General features: G+C 39.2%; 1 protein-coding gene and 1 long non-coding RNA gene across 5 annotated transcripts in view; both read left to right on the top strand.

The window, feature by feature from the left end:
* The window catches only part of ITGB3BP (integrin subunit beta 3 binding protein), a 27,809-nt gene extending 327 nt beyond the window's left edge, over window positions 1-27,482 (top strand). For 2 of the 4 annotated variants that reach the window (XM_035333819.1, XM_035333822.1), the window contains exons 2-9: window positions 3,571-3,613; window positions 6,726-6,861; window positions 12,445-12,526; window positions 13,741-13,819; window positions 14,948-15,041; window positions 16,884-16,943; window positions 24,630-24,728; window positions 27,124-27,482. In XM_035333819.1, coding sequence (XP_035189710.1) covers window positions 3,571-3,613; window positions 6,726-6,861; window positions 12,445-12,526; window positions 13,741-13,819; window positions 14,948-15,041; window positions 16,884-16,943; window positions 24,630-24,688 — 553 coding nt within the window. In that variant the 3' untranslated portion in view covers window positions 24,689-24,728; window positions 27,124-27,482. Of the gene's footprint in view, window positions 1-3,570; window positions 3,614-6,725; window positions 6,862-12,444; window positions 12,527-13,740; window positions 13,820-14,947; window positions 15,042-16,883; window positions 16,944-22,584; window positions 22,690-24,629; window positions 24,729-27,120 lie in introns of those variants that run through there. The other 2 variants (XM_035333820.1, XM_035333821.1) reach the window with 2 other exon arrangements.
* Window positions 16,960-20,490, top strand: LOC118171063. The gene is made up of 2 exons (XR_004753025.1): window positions 16,960-19,476; window positions 20,272-20,490. It is a non-coding gene; the product is annotated as an uncharacterized LOC118171063 (long non-coding RNA).

Here is a 27,482-nt window from a genome sequence, read left to right as displayed (position 1 = left end):
TCCTCCTGAGGGGGCAGCTTGGGCAGGGGAGCTCGGCTCCCCTTGTGGCGGGGCTGGCGAGGTGGCAGGAGCCCTGCGGTGGTGTTACGGGGTCGTGCTGAATCCAGCACCCGGGCTGTGTGCTGCCGGGGGAGCTGTGGTGGCTTCTCCTGCCGGCTGGGGGGCGGGCGTGGGGCTCGCCGGGCTCTCTTTCCGCGACGCTGTGTCTCTTCGTGTTGGCTCCGTCTGGAATAAGTCCTGGCCGTCTCGTGATTCTGGTGCTGTTTCGTGGAGCTTGGCTAGTCGTGGCCTTCTGAAGAACAATTAGATTAAAAAAAAAAAAAAAATGGAAGGAAGCTGCTGATTTCTACCCCAGTAAGGTGAGGCCGTGAGACGCCAGCGCGCTGCCTGCGTGTGGGTTTGGGCTGCTGCCCGCTTCACAGCTCCTTACAGTTTCAAAGTTAAGAGTTTTATTAAATCTAGCATAGGTTCCAGCTTCTGCCAGCCTTTCTGTTGACTGCTGGAAGTTAAAGTTACCACAGAATAGTCACACAGAGAAATTGATCAATACACAAGCTTTGGTTTCTAGTGTTTAAGCCTGTTTCTGAGTTTAACGACCATCATAGATAATTATCGTGCATTCTTTCTGCTTTTCCAATTAACAATATAGTTTTATGGGCAGGTTTTGAAGATGGAGCAGTACGGAAATAGCTTAGAGGTGCTTTATATTTTCCGACAGGGAAAGCAGAAACTTAAGAGGAAGCTAAATGAAATGGCCTTAAAGTGGGCTACAATAATCCCCAGAGTTTTTAATGAAAGAATACAGTCATAATATAGTTTTTGTATCCTACATCTGTCTGTGACTGCTACCATTGCATTCATTCCTAAATGGATTTTGATGAAAAGAGAATAATATGTGGAGTTAAAAACAAAATAAATCAATTTCTTTATAGAAAGCCAAACTGCATGCCTAGACTCACAGTTAATCAGTTCCTCAGATTAGCAATTTTACCAAAACACTATGTGAGTGAGCAAAAATCTCTGAATATTAGTGAGGAACTGACAACATGGCCTAGAATGGTAGGTCAGCAATACGCTATAGCAGTATTATGCAGTTCTTACACCTGATAAATGTTACGGGTAAAATAATCCTTGCAGGGTGTACGGCTAGCTATAAACAGGTGTCGTCATGTTCTGCATAGTTCACAAAATAAAATATTCCTTGTTAGGGAATTTTGAACCAATTCAAGGGTAAGAAACTCAGATAAGTAAGTTGTTGTGAACTGTGATCACATCTGCATCATGTTTCTGCCTCTTCTTCATATGCTGGCCTTGGATTTTACTCCAGAGCCATAGCAAGGCTTTTCCAGCCATATAAAAAAAGGAAAACCAAACTAAAGTTGGTGCTCTTCTTCCATGGTGTTCCCTAAAATGCTTTGTTTGGACTTAGATGCGAACATAAAACAATGTTAATATTTTGAAAAATCTGAGAAGAAAGGCTTTGGCTGACTGGGTCTTCAAAACTCACCCAGACATCTAACATGTTTCGGTAGTCCTAGCCAAAGAGTTCATGCAGACTAAGAGCACAAATTTTTACTTGTTTTGGGTGAACAGCAAATGCCCAGAGATTTTTGCCTTCTCCTGTTATAGAATCAGAAGGATGATTACTAAAAAGAAGCCAACAAGCAAAAACAACTGCTGGGTAGGACAGAATCTGACTGGGATGAGCAAGGCTAAGCTGACCTTCTGAAACCAAACGTGTACCCATACAGCTCCTCCCAGCGTAAAAGTGCTTGTCTGGAGTGAGGCTGCTCCTGCAGCACCATGGCTCAGGGTGTTTGCTGAGGTTTTGCAGACCAGCAGAGGGCAATTCAGGCTGTCTACAGCTCTATTGCCATACACAATATTTGACATACTTTAAATAACATGGTCTTGAGCAATCCACAACTTTTTCTCTAAGAAATTTTCTAAATGTTTGTAATTTAGTGCGATTTTCATGTGATTTCTCATTTATCTTTATCCTACAGCTATGTTCACTCCAGATTCTCCTTTACTTTGGCTTCCAGCATCTTTTGAAGTCCATCATAAAAACTTCCATCATCACAGGCCTTAGTATAACATGCAAATGCATTGGCCCCTAGAGCACCCTTTCAGAGTAGATATATTAATAAATATAATGTTTCCCTGCTGCCACTGGGGTGGAAGATGTAATGGAGTCTGCATTCCTTAAGCAATATGGGTCGCTATTTAAAAAAGAAATACATTGTAAAGAATTCCATCAAACCCTTACAGCTTTGACTGCCCTTTGGCAAGAATTTCAGTCACTTTTTTTTAATTTAAATGTTACATGTTTACTTGGCTTTTTTTAAGATAGAATACTTCTTTTTTTGTGTGTGTGTGTAACAGAGATGATGGTAAACCAGTATTCATTAAAGACCTTTACCTGAGTTACATTTCAAAGATGTTTTCCACGTTTCCATTTTTACAACACTTTAATGCAGGTTTGGAGCAGTACCGTAAATTAGAAGAGGATGTGTTTGGAATAAGGTCATCTTAATTCCCTACAAGACAAAACATTCTTTTCCAAGATGAAAATTGGGCTAAGTTCTTGAAATATGATGTATTTTCCAAATCTTGTTTAATTTGATATAGTATATATGTTTCTTGGGGACTGTTCATATAAAGATTTTAGTTTTTTTTTTCTTTTCTTCATTGCTTTATATAATGCTTTAAACTGTTAAGATTTAAGAGTGTGCTTTAAAAGTTTCAGTTGTCTCTGGGAAAAATAGTCTTAATTTATGTTGACCTTTCTTTCCTTTGAGCTTTTAGTCTGCATTCAATAAAATTTTGATGACTGCTCTTTAGAAGACAGCTGTACGATATAAAGTATTATAAATATTCAGCTTTCCTCTTCTAGCGTTGCCATTAACAGCTGGGCATCCAGTTCAGCAGAGCAGATTTTGCAGAGAGAGCTTGGCATGTTCCTGAATCAGTATAGTGAAGAAGACTAGAAAATAGTTTCTTATGGTTTGGGGACCTCTAAAGACATAGAGCATCTGTTCCCCAGTTAAGTCATAGTCTGGTAGCACTGAATCATGTTAAGAGCTAAAATGATGGGAAGAACTACTTTTTTCACCTTGGCTGTACCTGTGCTTTAAATGCCTGATGCGTTATTTCTACTAATGGAAAAATAATTTGAACCCTTGCTCAGAAGGTAGGTAAATAATAACGCTTTTGCATTTTTTTTCATTGTTTATAGTCTTTTAGAAACAGACGAATGAACATTTTGTGTTCTGTGCAATTTCACTTAAGTGTCTTAATTTTTATCTCTAGTATAAAATAGAGAATTGGATGTTCCTGCGCAAACGCTGTATCCTTCTAAACAAGCAATGTTTTTGTTACACGGTATTTTAATCAGTTAATGTATTTATTTTAGATGAGATTAGTCTTCTTGTGCAGTATAAAAAAAAAAAAAAAGCGAAACACATGAAAAATAAAAATATCTTTTGAAATTACAGATTATAAACCTTACTACCAGAAATCCTTGTGTCTAAATGACCATAAAATTTGTCCATATTTTTTATCTTGCAGAGCTAAGAGAGCACTGAAGTTGGATGGTGTTAAAAAATATAAGGTAAGTATTTTTGGTATGGGATAATTTAGGATGTGTTTGTGTGTACATGCACGTATTACCTGTATGTAAACATGGCATTTCATCAGTTATGCTTATGTTACAGATTGGTTGCTGTCTAGAAAAAAAATCTCAGGAAGGCATGAAATTACTGATGGAAATATTAGTATAAAATCTGTTGTATTCAATTTGTCACAGAACTGCCTGGCTTTAAGTAATGCATATCTGCATGAATCATTTGAAAATAATGGGTGAAATATGCATATTTTTATTGCCTTCCCTATTTACCCAAGAGCTGAATGAGTTAAGATCCTTGGTGAAATCATTTATTAGGAATTAGCTCCGTTATCCTGGAAGCAAATGTTCTGCCATGTAATTGTACATGCAACAATATGGAATTATGATAATGCTGTAATCTGCATATTATAAACTGCAGAATTGAAATGAAAACATTAAAGGCATTTTCATGACAAGGATATAATTACCTCCCTCAGCAAATCTGGCATAATGAAACAATAAAGTACTAACACTGCAGTAAATTTCACCACAGTTATCACAATAAAAATAAAATTGTACTGTTGCTATTATTTTTTGTAAATGCAGCTATAGCATACTCCCAGTACCGGCGTGTCATGACATATGTCAGTTTATTATCTGCTTCCACCAACAGTGGGTGTTGCTGCAGACACCAGTGCAGAGAAGCTTGTGAGGATGGCAGTGTTTAAAGGAAGGATTTTTTGGAAAAGTATAGAAAGAGGAAATAGCTGGTCAGTAAATGAGCTCCCAATACCTCTCCACATCTGTGTCCTTTTGAAGAGATTTGTTTACATGCAGCACATACTTGGAGGTCTCGCTGGTAGTTGGCAAAAGAGAAATGTGCAATTTTAAAAATTTGCTAGATTTTTTCCTTCTTTAAAGAAAGATGGCAAAATACTGCAATGGCACTAAAAAAAAATCATTAGCAATTTAATTAGCAGCTTAGTGTACCATTACCCAACTTGTTCTGCTCAGAATGCAGCTGTGACTGTAATTTTGCATCTGTTTCTTGGGTTGTAGTAACGTTTTTGTAGATGAGTGGTCCAGCTGAAATTACACACAATTCTTTTTATACCTTAAAGCTATTCCTTCCCTGCCTCCCTCCCCGCAAGATAAAAAGGAAGAGTTGCTTGGTGGTTACCTGCGTTCAGGAAACCTTGTTCAGCATAAAGCTTGACAAAAGCCCATCTGAACGATGAAAACTTTAATTGGAATCTCAGTCATAATGTGGGTTTACACTATGATTTTTAGTTCATACAAAGCCTCTAACTGATGATTTAAAGTGTGCTGTAATTAAATAAACAGCACTGAAGGTTGAAAGGAATGTGAGGTAATAAACACACAAGGTTTGTGTGAAGTATCTGTTGTAGCTCAGCCCCTTCCATTGCCGTTTCTTCAGCTCCTCTCCTGTTATTCAGGAGGACCTCATTCCACCTGCTGGTCAGACTACCCAAAGCATTTCCAAACTAACCAGATCAGAAACGATGATTTTTAAACTTTGTAATCTTGGTGTGCTACCTTATATGCATAGCTGGACTAGGACCCTTCAATCTAGAACAGAAGTTCTTGCTGCCGAATAAATACTGTCCTTCTGAGTACTACAGTAACTTTTTTCTCCAGGTAGCTGCTCAAAGGAGTCTTGAGTCATATCCAGAAATACGGTGGCTGAGGTGACTGCTGGTCAGTGTTAAGCAGGAAAAATATCCTGAAAGTGTAAGCAGATCGCAGATTGTCCCTGTTACAAAAGAAAATTTATGACAATTAAATGCCTGAAGTGGTATCAATACATTACAGTAATTAATATTTCATTTAAAAAAACCACACACACGTTTCTTCAACCTGGGTGAACGTGGTGTAGTATTAGTGCTGACAGACGGATGATTTCTATCAGGTACTGTTTAAAATACCAGTAGTCTGCAAAGAGAGTATGAACAGCTGATGCAAAATGATTTAGGGTATTCAAGACTAAAACAAGACGGATTGATTTCCAGGTGTTCTAAGAAAGCTAGGTAAGTGGGCAGCAAATTATATCCTTTGAAATACAGTGTAAGTCATAATACTGATGACCAATACTAACGCTGTTAGGTTCTAAATTAAGGATAACCGCTCAATTGAGAGCGAGGGAAGAAAGGCATCAGAACTGCAGCTTTGTGTAAAAGAAATAGAATAGCTAGCAGCGCTGGAGATATAATGCTGTTCCATGAATCAGTATTACATCTTCATTTGAATTAGGATTAAACATATTGTCACTGTTTTAAAGTAATTGCAGAAATTATTCTTCGAACCAATATCATTCTGTGGAATAAAATGAGTGTGAACATAGGTGGCGGTACAAGTGGCATAGGAAGTGCTTTCAAATGAGAGATGAAAAGATCAGGAAGCTTTAATACGAGTTTGGTGCATTGACTTCTGGAGCTCATTCTGGAATTTTGGTGAAGCCAAGAACATAGTAGAAGTTGTAAGGAAAACACTCATTCGTACAGATAACGATAGAATGCAGGTCTATGTAGGTGTGAAAAACTGAGTATTGTGCTTTAGGGCACTTAAATGAACAGCTGGCTGGAACTGAGAAGAAAACTTCTGAGGGTTACATAGTTGCCTGTTATAGGTACAGCTCATGTTCCTAGTCTACTATTTATTTCACCTGTAAGTGTAGACTTTTTAAAGGGAGTTTCCTTGTTATAACACTGTAACAATTTAATTCTATAAACATTAATATTTTCTTTTATTAACTTACTCAGCAATGAAATACAGCCTTTTCCCTGGGCTTGGATTCTTCCTGGACTGTAGAGTTTTGAGTACAACTAATGTTTGTACATGTATTTTGTGCTTCCCATAAATGGGAGTAAAGTTTGGAATTACTTTAAAAAAAATCTTTCACATGGTAGTAAACTTTCAGAAAGGCTTTGGCTGATTTGGGATGCAGTGTGCAACTCTGCTGATCAGAAAGGGTAGAGGCTGGAATGTATTTGCTTTGCAGAGGGAAAGTTTGTAACTGTTGTGGGTTCAGACGGACATAGATGCCCCAATATCTTCACCCAATGTTGATCCAGATTCTTTGTCTTTTATTACATCTTAGCCATCTGAAGCAACACCTTTGACCAAAAAGAAGAATCTAAACTCGTACTCACCGACAACAGGAACATGCCGGTTAAGTCCATTTTCATCTCCCACAAGTCATAACGCACAAGGTTTCAGAAATGGCCTATCAAATGGTTAGTTGAACATTTTGTCTTTCTTATTGCAACATTTTTCTGGTTATTGGCTTGATTTAGTAATTTATGTCTCATGTTTGAATTCTTTTTTTTGTCTTAAAGCTGATGTACTTCCCAGTTTGGGATGGAGGGGCAGGCTTAGCTGTTCATGCCAGAAAAATAAATGTATGCATGCATGCACACCTACTGCATTTCTCAGTTCTGCGTCTTTCTCTATGAATATTGAAAGCTATATAGATGTTATCAGATCAAAGCTAAAAAAAGAAACTGAATTAGTCTAACTATTTTCCTTTGTCGTCTTTTATGTAATTTTTCTACCATTGTTTTTCATAGCAAGGCAGTTTTTAATTAAGCTAACATAATGCTGAATGTCACTCGCTCTCAGAAAATATACCTATATCGCTTTTTTTTATTTCCCATTCATTTTAGAAGAAATGTCCACTCACTCACACAGTCAGTTTTTGATGCAGACAAACTATGACTCCTCAAGAAGTATATTCTTGGTAGACTAACCTGCTTGTATGCTTATGTACATTGTGGATTTTAAGTGTAGAGGAACCACTAACTCAGCCAGTGTGACTTATTTAATTAAAAAAATAATACAAAGAGACTTGTCATTTTTCCCAGATAAAGCCCAAGAGCTTTTGTTTCCCTGCAGTATAATTCCTATAAAGATGGTTGTCTCAATCCAAAAACGTCAAGTAATTTAAAAAACAACAATAATAACAATAATAATATAATCCATCACTTCCCTTGTTAGCATGTTCCTCGATCAATTCCATCACTATCTTAAAAATAATATTAAAAAAAATCTTCTGCCTGATTTTGAATTTGTCTGGCTTTAATTTTCAGCCATCAGTTCTTGTTATGCCTTTTTGTTGGGTTAAAGAGCTTTTTATGCCCCATATATTTTGGAATTTATGCGCAGTAATTGAGGCCTCACTAACATTCATGAATTATGATGAGTAGAAACATTCTGAGCAGGATAGAATAACCACTGTTTAAAATTTATCTAGATGCCTGCAGATTTTGGTACTAGCTATTGCACCATATGCTCTCATGAGGATCTGCAAAAGTGGATTTCTTCACACACGTCCACAATAGATTTTTATTTTTGGGGGAAGGAATGTGATCAAGAAATGTTGGAATTCTGTCAAAACTGGCCAAACTAAAAATGAGAATCACTAGAATATCCTGCAAGTGGAAAATACTACAATCTGTGATCATTACATCCCTTTTCCTTAATAAAAACAGCAGAGTACAAAAGCATGCAAGTGTTTTGGTGGTAGTATAGCTATGCAGAGTTACAGGCTTGTGTGGCAGTTTTTCATTAGTTTATTTTTTTCTACTAATTAGTAGTCATGCTAGAAAGCTAAACAGAAATAGCTATATGTTAATTCTTTATCATGCTGCGATTATTCCTTATGACCTGTCTTTACATCTTCCTTACCTGTTTGTCAGACAGTTTTAACGCCAGTTGAGTTTTTCGTGAGCATTCACTGCCAATTGGAAGGTTCACAACTTTCCCACCAGGTTGACTGCTGATTTCTGTTCTCCCCAGAGCACAGGTTCTTCTCCGTCAGCTTTTAAATTGGGCATTTGCCCCATCCCCAGAACTAGTACAAAAATGACTTTCAGCCATCGACATTCCAAGAAACCTTTGGAGGAATAATTAGACTAATTTCTTTCCACTCTCATGGTGAATGATAGCATCTCTCAATTAGTTGTGTAAGCCTGGTGTCTTAAGATAGGACCTAAATTTTAGAATACCCTTGCCCTCACAAACTGTGAACTGATATTTCCTAGATTATGTGAAGAGTCTGTGTCCTTTTTTTTCCCCTGTGACAAATTTCACTTTCTTTATCATGTACAAAGAAACCTTTAAATGAGGAGAGTTGCCAAGAGGTGTCCTCCATCCGATCAGAGACTTGGCGGTTTGGGCATATCAATGGCTTGCATTTACCGGCACCTGGCATGTCACAGAAGGGTCAGTTATTTTTCCACACTTCAGTTAGTTTTGTCCTGACATAACGTCCTACATTCTTACCCAGAATGGAACAGTAAGTAATCGGATTCCAGCAGTGACTGCACGTTAAACCTAGTAGCTGATGATCACTGAATTAGGATTGCTTGTATCCTGAGGGAAGAATCAGATCAGAATAATGATGTCCCCTTTCACTACATCCTGATGCACTGGGAGCAGTCATCTTTCTGTTTCTATAACCGTATCACAACAGCAGTTCTAAAAACAAAACAACAACAAAAAAACTTCTACTTTTTTGTACATAAGTGCTCATTTTTATTTTGTGGCTGTTGGCAGAGTATGAAACTATACTCAGCTTGCCTGGATATCCACCTGCACTTTAACACTTAGCTGTGCAAAAAGTTTTTTTAATTGTTTGTGATGGTAGCAGTCAGACACAAAATTAAAGGTACAATGGATCCTTAAATATTTTCTCTTGAATATCCCTCTGTTTGTAATTATCTGCTTTAATGACTCTTATTTAGTGGGTGCCCTTCTGTGACACAACACATGGTAGTACACGGATGTTTAAAGCTATTACATGTTTTAAAACTCTTTCAGCAGCTCAGCATTTGTATTGCATGTCTTACCTCTTAGGTAAAAGAGAAAAAGGAGCAAAACATCTTGTACTAAAATGCCTATCTACTAGGATGTCAATGGGAAAGGTGAACATGTACTGCATTTCCATACTATTATTAAATATGGACATAAGGGAACGTTCATTCTGCCTATAAAAAGACCCATCACGTGATCAGAGCTGACATTTAGATGGATAATTATTCAGTAATGTAGTACTAGCCATCTTTGCCCCCATGTTCATATAGCTACAAGCAGGTGGAACAGACTTCTTACATCCCAGCTTCTAGTTGTCCTTTTAAGTCTACCGTTTCTCTTCTCCTGAAAAGACACTTTCATTTTAAGTGTTGTAGTGTTTTAACAGATTATGGGTATTACCTGTAGGTAAGGTGTTAGTGTATAATCTGTATTCTATTTTTCTGTGACCAATACATAAGAAAACAACAGAATGAATTTTTATTACAAAATAATGTCATTAGCTATAAAACAAACAAACAAAAACTTATTTTGGACTGTGTAAAGTATACAAAGTATACAAAGTTCCATGAATCCATCTCATAGGAGGCAGAAGGAAATTACTTGTCTTATTTTTAAATAACGGTGTGGAGGAGTGACTCAAAGAAGACTAAATCCCTACAGAATGCTCAGACTGTTGAAAAGTAACATTTATTTCATGAGAAGATGTGAACCACCCCAATCAATTTACTTATATTTAAATCAATCCAGGATTCTGTCATTCCATAGTAGTGGCCTAAATGAGGTATCTGTTTGATAACTGATGGCTGATTTAAATAAATGAACTTAGATTTAAAATGAAATCTTTTGGAGTCTTAACCTTTAGCTACCGTGGTGGAACAGCTTGAACTTCTACAGCAGCTTGTCATTCTGAGGTATTTCTAAATGTTTTACAAAATCTTAAAATTAAAACTTAATCTATCCCTGTGTGCTGATACTTCTGTGTAATAATTTAGATCTAGCTAGAAGAAATCAAAATGTTTAGTTCTTAGTGTGGCCTCTTGTTCAGTCTGATGTCAGAAAGGAGAGAGATTGAAGTAAAACAAGAAAAGTATCTCATTCTCAAGGGTCTGTTTGTTAAGGCCAGAGTAAAGACCTTACATATCTGTTGTAGGGATGGATGTAAACTGTCTGAAAACACCTTGTTGTGAACTTCTTTGGCACTAGACAAACAAAAACCTTTCTTGTTGTCCAACTGTTTGGCTACAAGTACAGTGGACTAAAGCTGCCTGACTGGTACGCAGTTGTAAGTCACTAATCATTGAATGTGCTAATGATCCCCTTTTTTTTAAGAGGAAAAGAGGAATACTGTTGCCAGAAGACAAAATAAATAAATGAATGAATGAATGAATGTATCAGTTATGCCTCTGCCCCTTCATATGTATATATGTACAGCTCCACCATTCTCTCCTTATTGAGTGTCAGATCCAAAAGTAATCTGTTGCAAAGGAGGATAAAACTGTGCTCAAAGGAGTGAAATTGTACACTGCAACAGAAAATGAGTGATACTGTCAGGAGAAAATGAGTGATTCTGGAGGGAATTCTTCAGGTGGGAGTTACTAAAAACTCACAATATATGATGTTTCTGACTTCAGCCACAATCAAAAAGAATCTCTTCAGATGTGACCTCTTTTTAGGTGGAGCATAGATAGATACAACACCTGAGGTGTTGAAAGGTGACCATACAGGCCGTGTGAAGCATGGTACTGTGGATAGTTATGGCCTCACTACTTTCAGTAGACTCACCAAAGACTTTTGTGCTGTGAGATCCTATGAAGTGTGACAGTATACACTATTTTCCAAGAATTAGTTAAAAGGGATGCAGTACTCTTTCTGCAAGAGTATCACCCTTCTGATGTGCTAATTGGAAGGCAAGTAGAACAGACAAGCTCGTGTACTGACTTTAAAAGCAACTGATGTTGATACACAATATAAAGGTTTAGTATGTTTTGTTCTAATGAGATTTCTGTCTGAATTGTGTAAGTAGAGATAAGTTGTTTAAATGGATGGAAGTTCAGAAAGCCTGTTGTGATCAGAGATACGTTGCATGATCTTGTGCATTATACATAATGAGGTTATTGAGCCACTTCAGCCAGCAGCCAACGAGCTAAAGGTGTTATTTTGTTCCTGCTCTACTTTCCTTCATCTCATCTGCTTCACCGAGAGCATCCCCCCTGTCCACCTGCTGTGGGAGAGCAGTCTGTGATAGACACACTGGAACCTGGTCATTTCAGAATGCCCAGCCTGCGTTGACAGGAGGACAGTTTGTTTCCCTTACACCACTTATGAGTCAAGGTTTTGCTAACAAATCCACGGGAATGGACCTTTATGGTAATAACTTATTCCCGTTCCCTCACAAAACATGCAGCTGCTCAACGTATTGGTGCACTGAAACACAGAAATATGGCTCGACGTGCAGAATAAAGGCAACTGGCCTATGATTTATCCTGCCCCATCGTATGACAAGTTAGAGTATTATATTGTCAGTATAGTGTGCCAGAACCTTTGGAAATAATTTGCACTGTCTCCTTGTTGTTGTTTACAAGATGGAGCTGGGGGCCAAGCACTTATTAAAGAGACATGGAGATTTCATTGCTCAGTCATTACAGTGTTTGCGTGGTAAAACCGTGCTCATATGTTGTATTTAGGCGGCTAATTGGGTAAAAAAACTTATGTGTAGAACACAGACACTGTGTCAAGATTATACAAACTTCTAGTTATTAATATGATAATGCCAAGCTTTTCACAAATATAAATGTCATGTGAACTGATGAGAGGTCAAATTATGACAGAATAAATTATAGTCAAGTTAGGGTGTTTCATTACAAGGGATTTTGCCCTGCTTCATAAGTGAGTGTTTTTCTCTACCTAAAAATCTTTTAGGTAGCAGTCAGGGTTCATATAAACACCTTCTTCATGTGCTTCAAATACTCAGTGTTTTGTTTTTATCATTGTTTCTTCCCCTGTAGACCTCCCAGGGGATGGAACCAAGCAGAACAATTTGGAAAGCAGATTATCCAGAAGAGGGCAGCCTCAAGCAGAGAAGGATGAGTAAGTGTGTTAAGTGCTTTGTGGATGCGGCGCCGTGATTTTTACTTAGGAGAGATTAATATTTCATATAGAATTAAATTAATAGTGATTATTTTTTAATACTTGCAGTTCCTCAGGATTGGATATTTGAAGGCACCAAATGGCAGGCTTAGTTATGGGTAAAAATTAATGCAGGGTTTGCAGTACAACTGTCCAGCCAGTTCTGGCTCTCACTGGTAGTGTGGGGCATACGACACTCTACCAGCTCTTCACCCATAGAACTACATAATGAGGTATCATAATTAAGGTACCTAAATGAAGATATCCTTTGCCTTTCCAGACTCTTCTGAAAGTACACGTTCTTTACCTTATTTTTGGAAGCATTAACTGTTGTCATGTTGATATGCAGCAATGATACATGTATTTTCTTACACAGTAGTTCTCTTTCTAAGTACCGAAGTACTGTGTTTGGGATTTCTTATGAGTGTGATCCTCCCTTCTGTGGGAAGGATCAGCACATAAATGATCTCTGTTGCCTCTGTTTGATTTACACGTTTGCAAGCTTCCAAGAGAAACGAGCCTAAACCTTTATTAGAGGATTTTTCTTCAATACATATTCAGTGCAAATCCTTAACCAAGCATTAAAGTCTGCCTTTTAGATCTAATCTGATGGTATTTTATTTTAATTTTTATTACAAAAAATATTTGTCTCTGAAAGCTGCCCATCTTTACACTGGTAGTAAAATATATTTGTGGTGTGAGAGGAGATAGCACAACAAAGCTGAAAAATGACCTCATACTATTTTGTGCCTGTGGAGCTCACTATAAACTTTTGTGTTTCCTGTGCTTACAAGCAGTGGTGTACGATCTTGGAGTTCATGAGCCTGGGGAGCTTGAGCTGTTGATAAAATTCCTGTTCTTGGGAATAAACGAGTTAAAATCCTGTTTTACCATTGCCATCCTGTGTGATCATAAGAAAATCCTGATAGCTGAACCTGAGTTTCTGTCCTTAAATTTAGGATGTGTATTTTTGGTATTTCCTATGTAAATCCTCACAAAAGGCAAGCTGTATTTGGTGTTTATACGACATAACCAGGTTGCATAGTCCATCTGTTCACAGTTTATCTCCATCCATCCTGGGTACGATGTTAAGAAATTCTCGGAAACATTGTAAACACTGATTTTTCAGTAAATTGTGATGTGACTAATTGAAATTGTTTTAATTTTTTATGCAGGTTCGCAGAATTGCAGTCCAAAGTGAAAAGTTCATTGGTTAGATTTCTGAAAATGAGAGCAAGTCTGACAAGCCTACAGGTCTGGTTTACACTGCTTTATTTATTTTTAATCTACGCTTAATATAGAAATTGAAATAAATATGAAATCTTACATACAACATTTGAGTTTAAAGAAACAGGGAAGCAAAAAAAAAAAAAAAAAAAAAAAAACTAGAAACCAGGAAGACTTGGCCTGGAAATACAGAAAACACGCTCCCAAAAAAAACAGAATTTAGTAGATATTTTTTTTCATATTAGTGAAGTTGATTTTCGAAGAACACCACTTTAAATTTGTATCTCTCTCCTCATTTTGTACAGGAATAAAAGCATATGAAGTAGTTACCAGCTATTATTTATTAGTTGAAGTATGAATTATTACTGCATAGTTTCTTACGTCCTTGAAAATTAAATATCCCTTTATGTTGAAGTGATTGTACTATTTAATTTACCTCCAATGTATCATCATTTAATAGAGTCTATTTAATACATGCTAAAATGCAAACCATTCTTCTGGTTTATTCAAATTTTGTTTCCTGAATAAATTTAGCACAAGGTTGCTTGCTGTATATCAATATACTTGAAACAGTTCAGTGTACTCAAAGTATTTTATTAATTTATTTTACTTGCATGTGTGGTCCGGCAATGTAGTATTTAAGAAAACAATAAAAGGCTGCTACTGATTCAAAATCTTTTATTCGAAATGTTTATTTAGAATCCTATTGAAAAATCCTTTGTATTTCTCTGATTGATACCATAAGTTTTCAGATCTACCATGAAATGTTGGGGAGTGTGTTCCACGGAGTGTTAGGTGCTTGTAGATTTCCATTTTGCTTACATATTACAGCAAGTTTGTACATGCTCCAAGATTGCTTGTCAGGGGATCAAGTGCTAATCTGTTTAAACAGCTGAAGACTTACGAATGAAGCGCAAATAACAGGAAATTTTTAAGTAATAAAAGGCACCTGAATGCCATTGTCAAAAATAACATACGTTCTTACACCCTTTAAACTCTTTAATCACACTGAGTCTCGTGCGCCATTGAGAGTTTATGAAAAAATCCCCCAAATTCTGTCTTTAAGGTGTTGTTTATAAGTTGTTGACATCTAAGTAGGTAGGTTGAGAATGAAACTTGTCTTTTAATTAATTAATTAATTATTTTTTTCTCCAGGCTTTAGAGGGCAGTAGAGAGCTTGAAAATATTATTGGCGTCTCAGACTCGTCTTGCAGCTTGAGAGCGGAAGTGCAGAAAACCCAAGTGCTAAGTAAGGACGATTTTTGATAATATTTATCCCCTTAATAAAAATTTAACTATGACAACTGCAATTTTTTCCTAGATTTATACACCGCTCTGTGTTACAGCAGAGTGTTGTAGTCCAGGCCTGCCTCTACCATGTGAATTCTTCTGCTCACAACAAATATACCTTAAATGTCCTTGTGCATCCAACCAGGGACATAAAAGAAAGGCAACCCCAACAGCTCACTCTTCTAACTCAGTCACAGATGGAGAGGAAAAACTTGCAAGAGCAACACCTTTTCTTATGTAAATGGTTAGATACTTAGTGGGCAGTTAGCTAGTGATTAGGCTAAACGTTAGCACTTTGATTGCATTGCCTTTCTTCTCTTTTTGCAAGGAAGTTGTTTTGTTTGTTTGCCTGTTAGGAGGATTAGGCTGAATATAGGTTTCCAGGCTTTAAAAATTGCTATTCATGTGCCTGTAAATGATGGACATACCAGATGCTTATTTTGTTGGGATAAGAGCACTTTACAAATGGCACATCTGTAATACTTTTCCAAAGAAACCCAGAAAGTCAAAGATTTTCTTTTATATGGGTCCATTTTAGGGAATTTTTATCCTTACTCCAAGTCAAAAATTCTTGGGAAAAAAATAAAGATCTCCCTTACCAGGTCATTCTGTAGAGACAAAGGTAGCTGTAGGCACCAAAGAGTTCTGTTGGTGTTCAGGCCCTGATTTTTATGCCTCAGAACAGTTTGTTCATTTGTTTTCACAGCACAACAGCCTCCATATCCACATGGCATGTTTGTGGTACAGCTGTGCGTCTCAGACTGTACTTAGCGAACAACTTCTCCTCAAAAGTTTGCATATACGCCATTGTTCCTTCAGATTTTTATACCAAGCCATTGTAATCAAGTTCCCAGCTGACCAGGGAATATAAATAAAATATAAATACACGTAGTCACTGTGTCCACTCCATGCACAAGCATTCACGTAAGACAAGTATGCAGATTTTCTCACCCTGCAGCAAATGTGATGTTTCTCTGGTATGCGTTATTCTGCAACCCATCCAATTGCTCTGTTTTCTGCAGTTTAGTAACACTGAAATTAACTGCAGGAGAGCAGAACGTCCGCTGGCTGAGACTGCTACGTATGTTTGCAGCTGGAAACAGGTGGACAGTAAAGCCCCAGGTACTAGAGGATGTTTCTGAGCAAAGAGTACTGTGACTCCTCTAATGCATTTAGGTGAATGCACCCCAGCAGTGGAATGTGTGCACCACACAGTTCCAGCAGTTCCTGTTGTTTAACATTTCTTTCCTGACTTATTCCAGTGCTCATTCAGTTTTCATTTTGCATTTGTATACACTGTACGAGTTCCCACTGTAATGCATATAACCGGTGCTTTCTTACACAAAATGAGGTTTTGTGACAACAGTCTGTGTTTACATTACTACCCTACACCCTGGATAGGGCAGTAAGACCACCATATCCAGGAGGAGGTTGCAAATGAGATGCCGGACCTATTGTTGACACTTTCTGTTATGCCCACAGTTTCTGTTAGCTTCCTGTTGCCTTTAAAATGGGAAGGAATCCTCTGAATTGGAACAAAGCACCGTGTCAGCACTGGAAGACAAAAATGGGAACAAAATGTAGTATGAGGCTTGTAAGCATAACTTTTCAAAATTACGTTTATATTGAAATATTTTTTGTTAATTTTTTTGAGCACAATGAAGAGATAAGGGTTTTTTTTTCTGTTTTCTCTTGAAGAAGAATACAAATGCTTTGAAAGTGAAAAAAAAAAAAGACGTATTCTTTTCTTTGAAATCTCTGGGGTAACATTTATTGATTTTTACCTTTATTTCTTCACTAGTGGATCAAGCAGAAGAGCTACAGCTATTGGAAAAAAAGCATGGAAAGCTTCCTGCTCAAGGTATATAACAATATATATGCATATGTATACAACTCCTGTGTAATAGATATTGTGATGATTCCTTTCAGCTGGTTTCTTCTTATCTCTTTCCACTTTGACTAAGTTGGATAACCTTTAGCATATGAAAATGGTAATAATCAAATATATTTCTTCGGAGCATGCAGGCCAGCCTAAACTCTTGCTCTATTCAAATGTAAATTTCATCTTTTCAGCTATTTTATTGTGTTGGGTATTTCTCCATAAAATTGTGAATCGTTAACAGTCCTGCACTTGAGGCATGGTCCAGAAATAGGTGCAGTCAGATCCCAGAGGCGTTACATACCCTTTATATATACCAGTTATCCTTGTTCTTCCTCACTTTCTTCCCTCCCCCTGCATTTTCAGTGTGTAAGCCAAGTAACACACACTCTGCAGCAGAACCTTTATCACCTTATATGTATTGGGAGATATTTAGCACACTCCAGGGGACTGTGAAATCCTGACTATTAGGTTTCTTCATAACTGGTGCTGTGAAAATATTTGAAGTTGGTGGCTTTTAATATCGCATGGCCCACATAGCCACTTTAGTGCCTTGTCTAGCTGGGAAGGTGGCTGGGGGGGATACAAACAAGATTTTTTTTTTTCTTTTTCACTCTCACTAAAATCAACTCACATTCACTTGCTCTTGGTTTCATAATGTTCCATATTGAAGTAGAGCAACACCAGAATCAAAATCAGTGATGGCAACCGTACTGCTTTGTCTGCCAGCTGTCCCAGCCAGGGGGACTGCTTAGTGTATCACAAGGAAACCCTTGGTTTTGTTTGTATCTACTGTTCCACGGGGCTAAATTCTTCCTGCTGTGGGGAATTCTTTCATCATAGTGAAGAAAACTGATCAAACTTTAGTTTTCCTGATTACCACGAAGTGAAAAGGAGTGTCGTTATTTTTTAAAGAATCTGATTCATTTGTGCAATCTGCTCTTTCTGATTTACCGCTTCTATTCCCCCTGTCCTTCTGTTCCAATGATCGCAGCCCCATCAGGCAGTGATAATGGTGAGCACCATGGGCCGCTGCAGATTTAAACAGGCACCGCTTCCTTTGTGCGCTGCTTTTTAATGATCACCAGGATGCACATTTATAGTCCCATCTTTGCTCTAGAAACTAGCCCATAACACTAAACGTATATCTAGCGATCAGTCTTGTTGGATAAGAAATGGTGTATTTTGTGAAAGTAGGATGGGAAATAGAACGCTGAGCTTAAGCTGACCAATTTTGATGAACTTTCAATGTCAATTTTCCTTTAATAAAGAACAGATTCCATTTTGCAAACTTGAAAATGTAGGAGTAGGAGAGACGAAAGATAAAAGGAAGCATTTAGAAATGTTTTACTTTGCCTTTTAATTTTGGATGTGGTTTTCTGTAATTATTTTTAATTAGTTATGCTCAAAATTTAAAACCTATGACTATTCTGTGGCTTGATACAGATGGAATGTCACATTATCATCACATGGTGAGGCATGAAATTTATTTACTTTACATAAACAATCTCTACATAAAACAACTTAATACAAAACATTCCTTGCTCAATGGGCAGCATTATGCAGGACTCCGTATATCATCTTGTGTGACCAGCATAAAAAATGGCATCGTTGTTTGTCCATGACTAGCACTTACAGTAAACAAAATGTTTTTGAATAGAATGTAAGCAAACTGTAAAACAGCTGCCAAGAGATGAAATCTAGTCAGTATGCTGCCCTCCAAAACATGCTTTATGTGTGTTGAGAATAATAAATGTGTAGGTTGCGATATGCATATTTTAAGGGAAAGTTTAATCGTTTCTGTGTTTGAAGGAGTGAAGACAATATTCTAAAAAAAGAAAACTACTGAAGCTGGTTGTTACAAACTGTATTAATAATTTCTGTTTCCCCAAAAGATAAACGCTGACATAAATCATGTCCGTGACTGTGCTGCCCAATTAAGAAACAGTAAGAGAGTGTTGGAGAAGATCAAATAGAGCATTAGGGAAAACTATTTTCAGACTGTGTCCTGTAATGAAATAAAAAATACTTGATTTTTTGTCTTCTTGTTCATCTGACAAGCCCAAGGCCAAATATGACCATCCCTATTAAGTTTAGTTCTGCATGTTCCTAACTTCCATACTATTTTCAATTTGAGTGACTCGAGTTTGTACTCCTGGCAACAGTGATGGTTGCTTTCCAAGAGACCAGGTCAGGGTTAACTGGATGGGTTTTCATCTAACCCCACGTGAAATTAGTAATGAAAGCAAACTGGAGAAACTAGAGGCAAAGTACTACTGAGTTCCCATTCGTCTCTCCAGTTTTGCTGTCCTTTATAGAGTAGACAGTGAAAACGTTGACCTCTTTGCTCATAAACAAGTGATTCCTTCTTTACTTTTTGTTTAGTTTAGCCTTCTTACCTGCTTCTGGGTGATTTTTTTTTGTGTCCAAAACAACTATGTATATATCACAAAGCATGAAAGCCCATTTCAGAGACACTGCAAAATATAGAAACCTTCTCAAAACAGATAAAATGGTAAGAATACAGTATTCCACAGCTTATCCCAATTTACGTCAGTTTGAGTTTGGACTTTTTATTGGGTCTTTGTGTACAAGCAACTAAATAGCTTGGGTCTGGACTGCCTTTGGGTCGCTGTGAGTGAAGGTAAATCAATTTCACAATACATTTCTAACTCATCCTCAAATGAAGTAGAATAAATTTGCTGAGCTTTCGAGATACTTGGGTGTTTGTCTCTCACTTATACTTTCTGCTCCCCAAATTTACAAAATCTCTACAAATTTAGTTGTATGTTTTCAGTAACGTATCTATAGGTTTTTTTTTCTGGCTGTAAAAACTCACATAAAAAACAAAGTGTTTCTCTCAGCCCAACTTTGCAATCACTTGCAGGTCAGAAATCATACCTTTATTGGGAAAAGTAAGTCCAATGAACTGCTCATCAGAAATTATTAAGCAAAATGAATTAATTCACAAGTTAATTTAGTCAGAAACTGAGCTTCTTTCCAGAATTTCCATTCCTTGAAAGCAAATGGAACTAAAAGGGGGGAGATTTAGATGAGATGTTAGGAGGAAATTCCTCACTCAGAGGGTGGTGAGGCACCTGCACGGGTTGCCCAGAGAGGTTGTGGGTGCCCCCATCCCTGGAGGTTTTCAAGGCCAGGCTGGACGAAGCCCTGAGCACCCTGGTCTAGTGGGTTGGGCCCTTTCTTTGGCAGTGGGATTTGAACTGGATGGGCTTTAAGGTCCCTTCCAGCCCAAGCTATTCTGTGCCTCTATGAAATATCATGATTGTCTGTACTACTCTCTTTTCAGGGAAGTAATGAGATGGATGCAGTGGTTGGACCTAGGTATTAGAAAAGATCTTTTTATTTAACAAACCTACAGTCTTCTTTCTTGAGAACCAGTACCTGAGCTGGATATAAGAACGAACAACGCACTTTGTTTGTGCCAGTCCCACTTACAGGCGTTGGTGAGAGGGTTTTCTGAATTTCAGTTCTTCCTTAATCTGTTTGGGAAAAGCTGCTAATAGTGCCAAAAAAAAAGGCAGGTTAGGCCCTTAAGATGCAGGCGAATGGCAGAGGTCAAAGAGAGGTATGTGCAGACCCACAGCACGCATCCACAGCTGGTGGGTGATGCCTTGGAGCTGACGGCAGCTGATGGAAATGAGCGGACCTTCTGAGCGTTACGTTGCATGTAATTTGTCAGACAGCTTCAACAAATCATAACTTTGTTTGTGTGATGGGATCTGGCCTTGTTCATCTTTTCTTTGCGGGACAGCTCTCTGTGGTTCTGCTAACAAGGATTTTTCTGCAAGTAGGCATGCAGAAAAGTTAATCTCCGTTTCGTTTTTAAGCTGTACCTGGATGGGAATGCTCCTAAGTGGGCCTGCCTTAAGCAAAACTGGATTAGGACTGCTTCAGTGTGCACGGGCACACGAGGACTTACTGCAACTCACCCGTTCTGGTTACTAATAAATTGTTTTGAATTTCCCTGAGCAGAGACCCAGAGAAATCATTCTGCCCTCCTGCATTTACAATCAAAGCTGTCAGATTGCCCCCAGAACGCACCGTAAGGAGGCGAGTGTCGCGTACTGGTTTGTATTTGGTGGGTTAAAGCCTGTTGCCCGGGCTAGATTTGACAGTACATCTCATTCTGTGCGAGCAGGTCTTGTTTTAGTTTGTACCCGCGCTTGGCCTTCACAGCATAGAGGAGAGAGCAGAAACCACTGCGCCTGCTGCCCAAAATCTGCAGTGCTTGTGGTTTGCCCAGTACAAGTGAGTAATGTGACAACCGAAGGAACGCTACAGCAAGGTAAGGGAGCTGCTGGACGGGTCTCTGTTGGATCCCCCACCACTGCAGCCTTTCGCAGCAGGTCACGGTTCCGTTGGATTGTGCCTGCACCTTTCCGGTACGTATTCTAAAATACAGCCTGAGATTTGAGAAGTATCCGGGTCTGAGGTTGCAAGCCTGATAAGCTTTTTGGATAGAAGGGGGCAATTTACAAACCTCTCCAATGATTTAACATCTTCTGCTATGTAGATGAAATATTAAGCTATTAACTTTGGTGGCAGATACAGAAATGCACATGAGACATATGACTATAGGCCTCGGACGTATATACATATGGAACTGTCAACCTGCGTTTTATATCTAGGTGTCAACCACACTTATTCATGAGTTTCACGCTTGTGTTTATGCTCTATTTTCCTGTGTACCTTTTTACAGACTCAATAACTATTAATTTTTAATTCTAGCGACTCTAGACTTCGGAGTATTAAGTTTAATGAAAAATTAAAGAATCGTAGTTCCTTCACCAGCTACATGTAGTAACTCCTACGTGAGAATAAATGCTGCTTTCTCCCATGAATATAATTATTTTAAATAAAAAAGAAAAGAAACATTAGTTTGGACTCACTTAGTAGCAATTATATGTTTAAGAGGTGTAAATAACTTGCTATCCAGACATTACAAATATCCAGGTGCTCTGTATGTGCTGATGACAACAAAATTGAAAAGAAAGACTGTAATAATTCTGACTGGTTTTCTCTGCAGAAGATATTGATTATTTGTGTGTGGTGAGAGATTTGGAAAATTCAATTAAAGGAGTTGTGCAAAGGTTTCATAAATTTTCCTTGTACAGCGTGTACACAGACATTGTTGCGTATTAAATCAATGCAGCACTTCACAATATATTTTCTTTGAAACATAAAAATAAATAACATTTAAACAGTTCTGCTTACTACAGAAACAAATTTTATTTTCTGTGAAGCATTTAGTCATGTGCTATCACTGACTCATACACATTTGCCAGCTGTAACAAATTTTATAGACGTTTTCTCCAGAGACATAGCTCATATACTATGAATTTTTAAATGAGCAAATGGTGAAGAAGGGATGTCAGCAATATAAAAATTGATCAGTTAAAAGATAAAAGCATAAGTAAAGAGATTTGTATGGTAGTCTTAATAGGTTTTATTAAATAAAAATACTATAAAAAGACAGTAATGAATAGACTGAAGGTTTTAACTGTGGTTGAGGTGGAGAAAAATTATTCTGGCACATTTAGTAGAAGATTGGTTTTATATCACCTGACAGGTGAACATTTTTTTTCTCTCTGCTTTTTAGATCCGTAAATGTTTTAGAGCAGTCAAACTTGGGGAAGAATGGTGGTGGAAGTAGGAGACGAAACTCAGGAGGATTCTGCCCTTTTGGTGCTGTTGCGGGCCGGGGACAGGAGACTTGGCAAAGGGCAGCGAGGCTTTTAACAACCCACTCGCAAAGGGGGTGAGGTTTCTGGTGACTGTCCAGCTACTGCCTTGTGGTGAGCAACCCGAAAACGTTGAGCTGATGAGAGGAGAGCAAGGGCAGGCTGGTCCCTGCACCCAGCCAGGGCTTGTGCCGCAGCCCCCAGGAGCCTTTCAGGTCCCCTCCATAGGTCCCCTCCTTTCCTAGCCACTACGGTCCCAGCAGGTTTTCATCCACGCGTTTTTCTCATATTTGCTGTCTTCGCTTGTGTGTACTTGAGCTTACACGTGAGTTCTGTATGTAAGGTAGCAAGAGAGAGAGGGGATGTTGTTTGTTTCGGTGAGGCATTATTTTGAGCAACTCATTACCCTCATTAACTCAAAAACAAAACCAAAAACAATCATGTCATAGCAGCTTAAAGCTGTTGTTTTGGAGCATCTGGGTGGGAAGGAGTATTATTTGACTCTGAATATCTAAATCTTAATGCCATCTCTATAAATATTGCTATAAATATGACACATCATGGTATATATTTGGAAATCTATGATATATGTGGGAGAAAGCTGAGTTAATGAAGTTATGAACTTCATTATCTGCACCTGGGCAGCTTACATTTTTATAAGACTTTCTCAGAGTGAAAGGCAGACCTTGGCACGGTTGCTTCAGTGTGTAGGGATCTGTAAGTACCGTGTAGTCTGAATGCTGCAATCAGTGAGTAAAGGGTTCATAAAGACTTCTGAATTAGTTGCATTTAGCACAAAGAAGCCGAAGAATAGCAACTTGTAATTAAATCCGAGTCTTTTTCTGGTGCTTGTCATACAAGGCTGGACAGTTTTCTGTTTTAAGCGACTGTTAGTGGTAGTTTTTTTATGATAATTTGTATGAACAAAGGGTGTTTTTTAGGAATAGTGCCAAAAAGCTGTACCTGAGGCAAAGCCGGGTTTGACGCTTTCTTGTGGAGTAACCTCAGGAGCCCTACTTCAGGGCAGAATTTCCGGCTTACTTGGGGACTGCTCCAGGTAATGTCCCTGGCACCTCCTGGGAGGCACAGACAGGGATTCCACATCCCCTCAGCCCGGCAGGGCAGTACGGGGAAACTGGATGGAATCTCCTCGCCAGCACCCCTGTCTCTAGTGCCTTTGATGCGTCTCTCTGTGGAGGTTTCTGTGCAGTCCCTTTCCTCATAGGAGGAGTCTTTTTAGCTATAAATATTGTAAATAACACTTGTTTTCCTCCATGTGTTTAACACATAGCAGGTAATTTTGAATTCTCTCTTCACCCTTTTGTGCTGGTGGAATCAAAATGCAGCAGCCACTACGAGCCCTGAGACCAGGGCTGATCATCTGCTGCAGGAAGCCACTCAGAAATCTTGGCACTCAGAAGCACCTGCTTCCAGGCCCTTCCCCCTTATGTTCTCATTCCCTGAGTTCCTTTCTACCCTTGCACACTTTTCCTCTGCTTCTTCCAGCCATCTGCTTAGCCTTTCACCCCGGCCCTCTGAGCAAGGGGATCAGTCAGCAGGGCTCAGGTACGGTCACCCCTCTTTGCCATCCTCACGGAGGACGCAGGGGATGGTTGTCCCTCTTGCAATCCTCGATACAGGTCTGCTGCTGTGGTCTTTATAGCTTTTTATTTCTTCTTTAGTTATTAATAGGAAAAAAAAAGACCAGGCTCTAACACCGGTCATACATCCTGTTCTGTTTTGTCAATGTTGCTAACGATGTGGCATAGGTGCATACACTCGCAAGTAATGAGGACTCTCTTAGCTTACTGTTGCTTAGCTGGGACACGGTAACTGTATGAAGTAAAAGGAGTCCTCCTAACCGTTGCAGTAGTTTATTTAACTTGTATTGGTGTGGCAATTTTTGCAAGTCCTGTACAGACACCATTGTTCTGTTCATGAAAAACTGCTTTTCTTCCTGCAGAGCATGCTCAGCCTGCCGGCAGCGCTGCATTCCTCAGGTTGCTCCTCGACTCTCAGTAGCCTCTCGGTCTGCTGCGTGCCCACCAGCTGCCACGTCCAGGTAGTGTAATCATTACGAGCGAGGTACTTGATTTCTAAGCATTTGTAAGGCGATCCAGCATGTAGGCCTGCAATCAAACTGCAATCGCTTGATGGGAAAGCTGTTGTTACTCTGCATGTGGCATCGCTTGTTACCGGTTTGTTAAGTAACGTGGCATTTTGAAGCTCTGAGAAAACCTGTCCCACTCCAACACAGTGATGGCATTTCTCCTTGTCACCACTCTCAGTCTGTAACTGGATGGCTTTTTTCAAGAACAACAATTCAGTTGTAACACGTTACCAAAGTAAGAAACCTTGTGTACTGCACGAGTACTGATTATACCTTCTTAGATGCCACAGTAGGTTCCTCAGGCTTCACCAAGGAGTGTGCCTGTGGCAGCCCTGCCGTGCTGTTAGCAGCAGGAGAACCTCGCTGCCCAAGCTCTGGGCCTCTGCTTTCCTGCAAAGCTGCCGTGTGCACCCCTTGCTGCGTTGGCAACGCACAAGCAGACGGCTCGCAGCTCCCTGCTGGCAGGCAGGTGCAGCCACCCAGAACAAGTCAGCCGCTGAGGGCCTCCAAGCAGTTCTCTTTTTCCGAGAGAGCACAGCGGGCTGCAGGGCAGATGGCCTGGCTGAAGTGGCAGCTGCAGCAGCTCGCTTCCAACCACCAGCTTTCCCAGGAGCATCTCATGTTCCTGTTCCATCTCTGCACCTCAGGCTGGGCTGGCTGCATGTGCTCTAAGTCAGCACGCTGCGCGAATGCAGAATCTGGGAGAAGAGGCAGCTTTAGGTACGCACTGATTCTGCACCTGCACGGGGCTCTAACAGAGCTGGGATGGAGCAAAACCAGGCAAACGCCCTGAGTCACAGCTATAGTCTAACGAGGAAGTTAAGGTAATCGCTATTAGAGAGTAAGACTTCTGATCAGTAAAAGGACACCTCCCTCTTCCATGGGCTTTGGCTGATCAGTCCCAAGGGGGTTTGAGCAGGGACTGCCCAGCAGCAGTAAGATGGAACAGGTTTCAGTTCCTGTTTGTTTCTGAATGTTCAGGAATAGAACATGCAGGTGTGAGGGGTACAGGGAAAAGACAGCATGGAGAACCTGGGCGCCTTCAGAGGTCAGTTATCACAATTTTGGTGTAACAGAATATGCAAATCCACATGTCTTTTGCAGAACTAGTTGTAAACTCCTCTCGTTCTGCAATCCACTGCATCTCCTTTCTTAGCAATCCCACAGCAGGACAATACACTATCAGACACCTCGAGACATGGTTTATGGGTGTTTAAATTCTTCCTCCTTTGGCTAGCTGTCTGTTCCAGCGCTGTAAGCAAAAGCCCAGTTAGAGATTGACCTTGTCTATCACCGTATATTACCTGTGCACGGGAAAACCGGCTGCTGTTATGTTTTATAAATTCCAGTGAGCCAAAGAAGTCTCTAAAGAAGAGTATCTGCAGGTGATGTGGTTTCCCTTTATAATGTGAGAACATCACTCCTTAAAGTATTTTAAATACTTGTAATTGAGGGATATGAGAAAGCAGATCTGTGGTTTTTACAAGCCCTGTAACTTGAGTCAGTGCAGGGGTAAACTCAGACACGTGCATTTTGCCTCTCACTGAAAGTTAAATTCTATTTTGTAATCAAAAGTAACCTAGGAGGAGGAGAAGAAAAAAATTAAAACCTGTTTGATGATAAGTTCTTATGCCAGAGATTTATCCTACTCCTTACTCTTTCCAAACCAGCTCCACACCATCCCCACGGCGCCTAGCTCCCCACAGTGCGCAGAGTACTCCTACACCTTACGGGCTGGGAACAGAGCAGTCAGGGATGGAAAGCAGTGCAGGAAAGCAGAGTTAATTCCCTGTTCAGCAGCTCACTTTCTCCACTGAGGTAATTTCTGAGTCCGACAAAATGCAGAGTGGCCTTTCTTTGGTAAAATAATAGGTTTAAGTCTTAGGCTGGCTTAATAGCTTGAGCTAAACTCCTCTTCAACATGAAGTTAGCTCAGGGAGCCTCACTACTGTTAGTTGCTGTCTTTATAACTGGATAGGATTGCTTAGTCACTGACACTTGTGTTTGCACACTTTTTCAGGCTCTCTGTCCCCTCCCATATGACCAACACTGTAAAGCCCTTTGCCTTCTTATTATTTAAAAGTTTAGAGTTGTGATAGCTAAACAATTTTAAACAATTAATTCAACTTTTTCTGTAGATAAAGTCTCAAACAACTTGAAATGTTACTACAGCTCAGGGGAGACCATCTGTTGTTCTGCATTGCCTCAGGACGTGTGTGTGTCTATTTTCTATGCAGTGAGGCTACTGCTGGACATCGGACAGACCTATAATTGTGAACAGATCGTATGAATGATGCTGCTGCTCTCTGATTGCTATTTATTTTAGTCATTCCTTATCTCCCCACAGATATTATGTGAAAAATGCATTCCACATCAACCCAAAGTTCTACATCTGCTTGATTGTACTTAAAAGGAGAGAAGAAACGACTGTAAACCAATCTGCCCTACAAATACCAGTTCGGGATTGCTCATTGCGCTAGGCAGGTGCACATCTAGATAAAATTTCTGGCATCTATTTAAACTTAACAATGTGCACAACAAGATAATCTCAATGTAAATAATACATTTCTTCATGGGAGCTTTATGCAACTGCGTACAGAAGGCTGATTTAGATTTACTGGTGCATGGAATATAAACTATTTTTTCTGGATGTTCTTACCACTAATATATAATAATAGTTCTGCTGCCTTGGCTTTAAAAAAAAAA

The sequence above is a fragment of the Oxyura jamaicensis genome, chromosome 8 (assembly GCF_011077185.1).
Source record: "Oxyura jamaicensis isolate SHBP4307 breed ruddy duck chromosome 8, BPBGC_Ojam_1.0, whole genome shotgun sequence".
Classification (NCBI taxonomy): domain Eukaryota; kingdom Metazoa; phylum Chordata; class Aves; order Anseriformes; family Anatidae; genus Oxyura; species Oxyura jamaicensis.
Note: the sequence above shows the minus strand (reverse complement) of the source record. Positions and strands in the feature narration are given on the sequence as shown.